At 34.6% G+C, this 11,140-nt stretch overlaps 1 protein-coding gene across 1 annotated transcript; it reads right to left on the bottom strand.

The window, feature by feature from the left end:
* Window positions 1–2,914: 2,914 nt before the first annotated feature.
* LOC131045070 (disease resistance protein Roq1-like) lies at window positions 2,915–6,027 on the bottom strand. The gene is made up of 3 exons (XM_059208279.1): window positions 5,583–6,027; window positions 4,937–5,324; window positions 2,915–3,461 (listed from the first exon to the last, which is right to left on the bottom strand). The coding sequence occupies exons 1-3, from the start codon at window positions 6,025–6,027 to the stop codon at window positions 2,915–2,917; spliced, it is 1,380 nt and encodes a 459-aa protein (XP_059064262.1).
* Between the last annotated feature and the right edge of the window lie 5,113 nt (window positions 6,028–11,140).

Here is an 11,140-nt window from a genome sequence, read left to right as displayed (position 1 = left end):
AATTATACAAAAACACATTATGATTGATCATGGTTGATGTAACAAAGATGTATGCTTGAATGGTCCTTGATTGCAAATTTGTGCTTAGTTGAATAGATTATGCTTAATTTTATCTCAATTGTGTGTATTAGAGTTTGAAATGAGAGGAGTTATATTTATATGAAGCTTATACTTTTTCAAATTTAATTTTTGGGGAGGGTCGACATCAAAGGGTAAATGTTTGCTACTTGTAGAGCCGACATTCATATTTTATAATTCGGGGCCAATGTAGGTCTAGACAAGGGTGTTAGGTACCCTAGTTCTAGTAGTTTGAGTCGGCGAAAAGGTCGTGAATAGGGGAATACACCACGTTGACAAAAATGGTCCTAAAACTGAGTACAATCATACATAAATTACATACACATTAAGCATAACCACCAAAGTGGGTGCAAACTAAGTGTAAAATTGTAAAGGGATATAATTTACGACACTATACCACCTATACAACCTATATATTTATAAAAAATTGCATTAAAAATGATTATATATAATCAATATTTATAGAATCAACTTTAGAAACTAACACAATGCAAGTTGAAATACAAGTTAAACCAATAATAAACTGAATAAAATTAATGTTATAAAAAATAAAGAAAGAAAAAGATACATAAATTGATACAATAATAGCCACTAAGTTTATACTTTACTCTTATTACAAGTAACCCAAATTACAACATTAATTTTAGAATTATTTTATTTAAAAGTTAAAGAGGCAAAATGAAAAACAAAAGAAAGAGAATGTAAACTACAATTTCAAAGATGCCACACAACAGTGATCAGAAAATTTTTAGAAACGAAGAAGCAAATTCCATACATGAAATATTAAAAATCAAAGACTTCAATAAAATAAATATGGAAAGCTTTTCAATAGCAAATGATACAAAGTTAATCACGCTTGTCAATACTTTTGCTTTCATTTTCAGTTTACATGTCATATGCCAACTTTGGTACCATACTTTGTCTGTATAATTGGTCAACAATTCTTTGTAGTACAATGAGAGTTGTCCCTTCATTCCCTGGGGCCTTAAACCCCTTATTTATTCTCCCGTTCCTTAGGCGACCTTTACTATTCTGTTGGGTCAGTGAAACTATAATCATCCATTCGCTTCTACATGGTAACGTATAGGATATGCATATCCATTCTCAGGCACTTCAATTTCCAGAATTTTCAATCCTTGCAACTCTTCAAAGCCATCTACAGTTTGCAACTGATCACATTCTGAAATCCGGATTCTCTCCAGACAACGTAGACTTGAAAGGGACGACAAGGATTTCAAACCTTCACAGTCGATTGCTTCAAACTCTTGAAGCATTGTTAGAGAAGATAACCCTGGTATTGTTTCCAATTTGGGACATCCCCACACTGTAAGAGACTGAAGCCCTGTTAGAGAAGATAACCTTGATATTGTTTCCAATTTGAAACATCCTCCCAACACTTTAAGAGATCGGAGCCCTGTTAGAAAAGACAACCCTGATATTGTCTGTAATTTGGGACATTCCAACACTTTAAGAGACTGAAACTCTGTTAGAGATGATAGGCCTGATATTGTTTCCAATTCTGAACATCCCCACACTAAGAGACTGAAGACCTATTAGAGAAGATAAGCCTGATATTGTTTCCATTTTGGGACATCCCCACACTGTAAGAGACCGAAGCCCTGTTAGAGAAGATAACCCTTATATTGTTTCCAATTTGGAACATCTCCATACTGTAAGAGACTGAAGCCCTGTTAGAGAAGATAACCCTGATATTGTTTCCAATTTCGGACATCCCAACACTGTAAGAGTATTCGATCTCTCTAGGTCCTTTAATCCAATTTCATATAGATTTTCCATCCTACAAACATTCAATGATCTAAGTATGGGACACATCTCTGCACTAATTAGCAGCTTTGATATATTATCTATTGTGTCAAATTTAATGGTTTCAAGGCTATTCATGGAACTGCTTGTAGAAGAACCCAAATTAGTTGAATCTCTACATTTGCTCAGATCGAAATTCCCACTCAAGGAAACGCCCTTCCAAGAATTCAACTCCAAATACCTAAGAATGCTAAGTTGTTTAATTGATTGCACCAAGTATGTTATATCTGTATTCTCTAAGGAACTCATTATTAATAATTCTTCCAAATGATTGAACATTTGTATTAGATCTGGAAGGTTTTGCAAAGAGGGAGTGTCTAAAATCCTCAGCTTTCTCAACTCGAAACTGGCCTGGCATTGACAGTTACTCTAAAAACATTGAATTAGTTCTCAGTAGTAAACAATCTTCGCTAAAAAGGATTCTGAAATGTATGCTCTGCCGTTAATCGAGAGTTAATTTCCGCGAAAGAAAAAGCGAAATACCTGGGTATTGGACTGCAACTGTTGCTGAAAAGTGCTCCACAATTCTTCCATGCGCGTAACAACTAAACTGTGCAATTTTTGCAGAGGAATCCATGAAGGAATCCTTTCTAATTTGCCATCCTCATTGCGAATTTCAAGCCACAGGAGCTCTGTCTCAGCAGATTCATTTACACTACCTATTAAAAAAGTAATTTCGCTTTTAAGGGATGAATCCTCGAACCTATGGAAACACCTGCCATTTGTTCCTGGTAGGATTTGTTTGAATCCTTTTTCCTTCTGCATATAAGAATCACGGTTTAGCTTTAGTTTGGCCTGAATTTTATTTATAAAAAGCACATAAATTGAAATGTCTTTTTCAAAAGCTTTCTATAGTTTTAATTTCAAAAGAGTAAAGAAGAAGCAAACCATAGATCCAAGAACGTCTGGTCTCCACAGCCGAGGAGGGCCCAACTCATCTGCAATTTGTCTTCCCAGATCACTTAGGTGATCATGCATTTCAAATTTAGACCAAGTCACTTGAATTAGGCATTTATCTTGCAGACTCAGCGCTCCAACCGGACGCGTTCCAGACTGTTAGAGTTTTACTTTTGAAATCAGGTATTTCTTCCTTGTTGAAAAAACATGCAATATCTATAAATATCTGTTTCTCCTCTCTGTCCAGACCATCAAAACTAATTCTAAGTCTTTGCATTATATCCTTAGGCTGGATTTTCTTGACTTTTTCCAATTCTAACTCCCAATAATACTCATCCCTACCACAAACATGGGCGCCCAAAACTTTGAGTGCTAGGGGTAAACCTCCACATAATTCCACGAAGCTCTCAACCAATTTTTTATACGCAATGGGTGGATTCCATCCGCGGAAAGCATAGCTACAGAAGAGATCTTTAGCATGACCCTTAACCATTCCCTTCATCCTATAACGGATATCTGCACACGTTAACACACTCTGGTCACGGGTTGTAATAAGTACCAAGCTACCAGGGCTTAGCATAGCTTCAGGTAGGAGGGCATCTAATTGGGCCCGATGATCAATATCATCAATAACAATAAGAAAATGCAAATGTGTGATATCCCTACCTCACCACATGATGTAAGCTTTTTTAACACAAATAATGATAATATCAATTATTCAATGAGGTAATAGTGTTAATACACTAAAGAGGAAATAATACTAGTAAATTATTAGAAAAGAATTAATTAATTATATTTATATTCAATTGATTTAATATAATTAATATGTTTAAAGTATGTTGATATTGAATAATTAATAGTTAATGTAATTTATTAAATATACTTACAATGAACTAGGAATCGTTTTTATTTAATAAATTAATAGTTAATGTATTTGTATTTAAACATACTTACATTGAAATAAGTAAACTTGTTTATAGAATTAGGTGGATCCCTCCCCCCCTCGCGGGAAGTGGTGGGATGGGAAGCCGCAGCCCAGGCTGCGACTACCATCACACCTCTTCCTTTGGAAGGGAAGTGGTGTGACAGTAGTCGCAACTTAGGTTGCGGGCTGTCACATCCCTTCCCACGGAAGGGTGCCCGTGGAGGGACACGATCACTCCCCTCCACAGGTATTAAACCCAGACAAATCCGCAGGGGTTAGAGAAGGAAAAGGGGGGAAGGGAGATAGGGCGGACAGGAGACGACACTGCAGATTGGAAATCAAACTACGACAGACAGGTAAGAAGTCTCAGGATGTATGCATAAAAATAAGTAATAATATTTTATATATATATATATATATATATATATATAAAGAACATGTTGAATAAATATGTAATGAAAGGTTCTTAAATGTTAAGGAATGCGTATAAACATAAATAGTAAATACATATCAGGATAGTAGGAGTATATGTTAAGAAATACATGTGAATATTGGTTAATGAACATTTTTATGAGTATATGTAATGAATACATGTTAATTTAGGAATATGTACACGTGGGTTATGGAATAGGGAAATAGTAATAAAATGCAAAAAAATGTATTATAAATGTAATCACATGATGGAGGCTATAGGGAGGAAACTCCCTTAGTCTAAGGGAGGGATTATGATAATCTCTAGGGCAGTATATATTGAACATTGATATGCATATGTATGGCTTGGTTGATTAAGTTCAACCAAGAAGAGATGGATCTGGCCGGTCCCCTTTGAGGACTTGGATGATGGGATGCATCTGCATCACCCAAGGCAAAGAATGGACATAGGGTCTTCCTTGGATGGCTTGGGGGTAAGAGGTTACACCCAAGACAGGAATCGAATTAACCTTCGATTTCCTGGATGACTTGGATGTAAGAAATTACATTCAAGACAGGGGTCGAATTCACCTTCGACTTCGTGGAGGGCTTGGAACCAAGATGGGTTCCAAGAAGGCGAGCTTCATGGCCGCCTAAGGACATACTTTCGTATGGCATTCATATCATTTTTATTAGATAAAAATTGTGATTATGTTAATTAAGTATTTTAAAGTTAGATTGCAATTTAGATTAATTATATACATACATATATATATATATATTTATTGCATTCTAACAAACTTCTTTGCAGGACAATGATCTCTAACTAGTAGGGACATTACAAAATGTCTTGCCCTTCTGCGATGATTCTCCAGTTGTCCTATTCCTTCAGCAATATCGCCAAACTCTCGATCTTCATGAAAGTGTTTTTCGAAGAACTTACTCTGCGAGCAGTGCAATTCACCTCTAATTTGTCGATCTTCAATCTCTAGATTTTTAGGAAAAAGATCTATCAATAGTTTACTTTGCAAGTAGCGCAATTCACCTTTGGCATGTGATTCTCTCACATCAGAGAGAAAACATGATGCATGGTAGCTTGAACGCTTCCTCTTGAACAATTCTTTTGCCAGGGTAGTCTTGCCAGACCCTCCAAGTCCAAAGATCCGTACAATCATGACCTTGTCCGTAGCTGTTGCACAGAAGTTTCAAAATCTTCGACAAGTTCAGCAAGTCCAACAGGATATTTTGCAACATCTAAGGGTATCCTAATTTTCTTTTCGTGCACTACTTATAGCACACGTGACACAACATTTTCACACAAATTGCTGAAAGCCAAAACCAAAAATCTCTTTAGAAAGTCATCCTACTCATCTAAATGAATATCATGTATTGGAGAAAAAGGAAACACATTATAAATGACAGTAATCTTACTCTTTATACTGACTACGTTCATAACCAGATGTGTCTGCAGCAGATGCGAGGGCCTCTTTCCAAACATTCACCTTGTTGGGGTACTTTTTCTTACTTCGATAGTAAGAAAATGCCGCAGCATACGCTCCTCTGTCCGTGGAACGAAGCTCCTTAGGTTCCACATCGTAGAACACAGGAATAAAGAGGGAGTCATTTCGTTGTTGTAACATAAGAACCAGCTCATCTAAACACCACGAAGACTCTGCATATCTTTTTGAAAAAATGGCTATTTGCACAAGAGATGAGCATATGCCATTGTGAATGGAAAAAGGAATAGAATCCCCTCCTTCAATCTCTTCACGATCTAGAAATGCCCTGCATCCTCTTTCCTGAAGAAGCTCATACAGTTGTTTAGCAAAGGTGTCCTTGATGTCAGGACCTCGGTGGCTGATGAATGCATCATATAGTTTAGGACATGCCATCGATATTTCCTGAAGAGATGAAGAGGAAGCCACGAATGCAGGTGTAGAATTGCACAACGTATGAAAAAAATGAAAGCAGAGTGGGCTGGATTTGATGAAAAGATAACGACAACGACAATAGCTAATATTTGTAGAGAAACATAAGTAAACACAAAGGGTTGCCAGCTATAACAATCAAGGAGGTTTATATCTTTGCACTCCATAATTGAGGAAGAAGAGAAAGAATATTGTGGGGGCCAATGGCAAAATAATTGTGCCCCTTGCGATTAATTATTTCCAAAAGAGGAGCGAGGAGTGAGAAACGTGTATCACAACAGCATCTTGGCATTTTAAAAAGGGAGTAGTTCACTCCAAAGCAAAGGTAAAACCAGTCATGTTCACTTCTTTCTTTCTTCCTTTCTTTTTAATATTGCTCATGGACAATTTAATCAAAATATAATCTAAAACCATCATACAAACATCAAGCGCAAATGACATTTTGCAATTAACGGTTTCTAGCGTGGATTTTTCTATTGAGACTTTTGATTATTTTTGTTTCTAATGATGGCTTTGATTTTTTGGATGATGATCACACTTTTAGTACGGATTGAATAATACGCATGTTAGTTGTCGTTTTATACTGTTGATTTTGCAATCAACAGTTGCGATTGACTAATCTATCACTAACACACTGTACGAAAAATCCGTTTTGAAACCATAATAACCACAGCCTTTAAAAACACCCTCCACGATCCCACGCCATGAATTTGAAAGGTTCGTCAATCAATTTTTATTCCTTTCACATTCTCATTACCTCATAAAAAACTCGAAACTAAATATATGTTAAATTCAAGATAAAACTTGTTTTAACATCGAATAACCGTGAAGCTTCCCAAACCTTTGCCTTGGCCCTCAAGTTCACACGTGTCAAGAAAATCTATTTATACAAGCAATGCGTTTGGGATTTCTCTGAAAAATGCAAAGAAAACATGTTATACTTCTTTGAGACGACGAAGAAAGAATAAAAGCAAAAAAGAGATGTTGCAGCACCGACTACCGGCAAAGGAATATTGGACTCCACTACAAACTAATAGACAATGTCGGTTATATAAAGTGATTGTGATTGCTCTAGATGGGGAAGTCAAAAAAATTCCACCCATTTTGGACCACCAATGAGACACAGCTTGGAAAGTAGCTGCTTTCATGTATGCTTAAAAATTCCGTGTTTGAATTTCAATTGTTATGTTGTAGGTCATATATAGATGTAAAAATGTTTGTTGATAAAAATTAGAAGTATTTAATTTGTCATGTTTATGATACTTAAATATATATGTAAAATAAAAAATTAATTTATTATTATTTTTTAATCACTCGATAGATTATTATAGGTGGAAAACATTCACTAGATTTGTCTTCTATCTTTTTCTAGTGTCAGATTCAGATGGAAAATTGATGATGAGGAAAATTAGGTAGGGGAAGAGAACCAATTGGCGTTCATGTTCCAATTACCACCACTCTAGGCACACTTGACCCCCAAAAATACTTTAATATTTTAGTCAATTAAACTATGATAAAAGAACCAAAATTAGGTAGGGAAAGAGAACCAATTGGCGTTCATGTTCCAATTACCACCACTCTAGGCACACTTGACCCCCAAAAATACTTTTATATTTTAGTCAATTAAACTATGATAAAAGAACCAAAATTACCATTTACACCAATACATGTTCACAACTGGATGTGTATTTGTCCATTAAAAGTAAACAACTTCTCGTACAAGTCAAGTTATAATACATGTCAAGTTGCACAAAATTACCACCTTTTACATTTTAAAAAAACACAAATGTTTACAATTACCACCCTATGCAAGTGGCTCAAAACTTCAAATATATTGTATTTATGAATACATATGCACACTTAAAGGTACCTAATATGTTACAATATCAAACCCATATCAACTTTATGGGCTATCAAATGCACATTATCCCACACTTCCTTTGACATCTTAATGCACTGACTCAATTTGCTATTGGTACCTGCACATACAGTGAATGGTGTAAGGCTACCAAATGAACATAAAAAATAATATTAAATTAAATACAAATTGAAATCATTTAAGCTACAATATCAAATGACCAATTCTTTCCCACACATATTCAAAATACAAAATCAACAACCACAAATGATCAATACATTGATTTTTCACATTCGAATTATTTTATAAGAGGGAATTCCCAACATCATTTTCATTACAATTTCTTTGTGCTCACTAAATATTCTTTGAAGAATTCACAATTGAGTAAGGCAACCTTTGCATTTGCATATTCCTGATTGAAGGGTACTTATTCAAGTTGGTACACCTTTTCTTCAATGCCATCTCATACTAATAATTTTTTTTCTTCATAATTTAACTATTTATTCAGCCTATAAAATATGTAGAGGCATTTAAATTAGACATTGTATAATATTTTTGTCAGTTGGTAAAAATGGAAGGGTTCAAATTTAGAGATGGCAACATTATGTATTTTTAAATCATATCAGAATTATATCTTTCTATGTTGTACTTTATCATTCCTATTACGTTTTCAAAATCTCTCTCTCTCTCTCTCTCGCTCTCTCTCTCTCTCTCTCTCTCTCTCTCTCTCTCTCTCTCTCTCTCTCTCTCTCTCTCTCTCTCTCTCTCACACACACACACACACACACACACACACACGTATGTATGTGTATATATACATACACACAAACACATATACATGTATATGTACACACACACATATATATATACAATTCAAATTTAGAGATAACAACATTATCTATTTCTAAATCATCTCATACTTATATCTTTCTCTACTGCATTTTATCATTATTGTTATGATTTCAAAATAAATACATTCTACACACACACATATATATATGTACATATACATACGAATATGTGCATATGTATGTGTATGTGTATGTTCATCTCATATAGATAAATAATCAAGGAAACATGGTTCTTGAGTCTACGCAACTTTACGAAAAAAGATCCCAAAGCAAGGTCACTGCAAATTTCAACAGGTAAATCTTTTTGAAAGGGTTGTTGGATTGTCAAAAGATAACATAGTAGATGCTTCTAATACAACTTATTTATGTTTGAAAAGTTTTTATTTTAGTTGCAAAGACAAGTGAAAGCCCCTTGGAATGAGAGTTTATGGACAAATTTTATGGGATGATGGTTAGAAATGATCATGATGAACCATCACAAATAAAGAGGGAAAATCGAGAACTCCGAGTGAATGAAATGAACCTAGGGTTTTTCCCTTATGGACTGGTTAACAAAATCAAACAAACACATGAAAGTAATTTTTATAACAGCAACAGTCAAACCATAACATTATCATTCTAAACTACTCAAATTAGAGAATAAGCTTAACTTTGAAAGTAAACATCAATTTATTCTATAATGCACAGTTCACATTTGTCACAATTCAGAATTACAAAACTCATAAAATTGACTAATCTAGTTACAGTTGGACTATGTGATCCCTTATAGAATTTTGTATATATTGGAATCAGATGTGTGTTATTAAAAGATTGCATGGATTGGAAGATTTGTAGCCAAATCTACCAAGTTCATTGGAAATACACCTGCTCAAGTTGGTGGATGTTATTTTCTAATCTTAGCTCTTGATCATTCATTGTTGTGTTGCATGCACACACCTCGTCTCCAACAGGTCCCCCCTTCTATTTTTGGCATGCTTTTCTAGTAATTTGCAAGAACCTAGTCCTATAAGGATTGAGAGAGAGAGAGAGAGAGAGAGAGAGAGAGAGAGAGAGAGAGAGAGAGAGATTGGATCAAAGTGTAGTATATAGTCACATGAGTGTGATAGGGAGCATAGGAGGCTTGTGATGTTGTGATAAGTGAGTTTGAGGGCCAAGGGAAATACATTCATTACATCTAGGAATGTCCATTTTCCACAAGTTCAATCAAGGAGCCTAGAAATAGGTAGAATGTAGGAATGAGGATACAAAGGTGTAAGTCTAACCCAAACTTGACCTCTAACAAAAAGCTTGGGGAACAAACTTGCATAAAGGCTTGAAAGAGGAATTAAAGATCATAAGTCAAACAACCCAAGGAGCACCTTGCAAGCTTAGGAAAAGTTTGGCCAAATGAAACTAGGTTGATTTGGGGAGGATTTTGAGAAAATCCAAAAATGTGTCATAGGTCCAAGTTTGCATAACAAAGTGGTTCAGTGAACAATAAATACTAAATCAATTCCTAGAACCCAGTTTGGATGTTTGAGCAAAACTATTCCTAGCTCCAAGTTTCAATTTCATCAAAGGGGAAAGACTTTAGGAAAGTCCATTTCACCTTCCACAATTTGGATTAGACAACAAATTTTCCAAGGTGTAGTCACTAGGTTGGGTTTCTAAAGGTCTTAATTTCTAAGGGGGTATCCAAATTTCATTTGAACCTTTTGTTTAATTTAATTTAGATTAAGTTAATTTGCAAGACCTATTAAAGTAGCGTCATCATTATACATGTAGAATAATCTATAAAATTTGTATTAGACAAACTACCAAATAAATATTGTATTATGTGGTTTTCTCCTCCAACCTCAATCTATATTAAACTTTCGATGATTATATATCTCAAAAGGTTTCAAGAATATATCACACATATATTATATCTATTAATTTATGGTTATATATACATATACATATGTACATGCACATATACATATTTATAAACATGTGCGTGTGTGTGTGTGTGTCTATATATATATATATATATATATATATATAGATAGATAGATAGATAGTTTGTGTGTGTGTGTGTGTGTGTATTTGTATACACATATATGTATACATATTTAAATATGCATCTTCCGCCTACTTTTTATAGTCAACATGAACTTACATACATGCTCTGATACATGGCTTAAATTCTTAAAATCTGGACTTCACATGCCTTTTATGTTGCTTCTAATTTGTATCCTTCCAATACACAATACACTAGTTTGGTATACCTATTCTTGTTTATCTTTGTGTTATTCGCAAACATATTTATGCTTTAATTACAAGTAATATTGTTTATAATGTGGTTGCAGGTTCACTGAAAATCATGGCATAGGGTAAAAGGGATGGGGAA

The sequence above is a fragment of the Cryptomeria japonica genome, chromosome 7 (genome assembly GCF_030272615.1).
Source record: "Cryptomeria japonica chromosome 7, Sugi_1.0, whole genome shotgun sequence".
NCBI lineage: Eukaryota > Viridiplantae > Streptophyta > Pinopsida > Cupressales > Cupressaceae > Cryptomeria > Cryptomeria japonica.
This window is presented reverse-complemented; position numbering and strand designations above follow the sequence as displayed.

Coding starts and splice junctions, on each gene's coding strand:
- LOC131045070 (XM_059208279.1), bottom strand. CDS start 6,027: ATGGCATGTCCTAAACTATATGATGCATTCATCAGCCACCGAGGTCCT. Junction 5,325..5,582: donor AGACACATCTGGTTATGAAC/GTAGTCAGTATA, acceptor TCTGTGCAACAG/CTACGGACAAGGTCATGATT. Junction 3,462..4,936: donor GATCATTGTCCTGCAAAGAA/GTTTGTTAGAAT, acceptor GTGGTGAGGTAG/GGATATCACACATTTGCATT.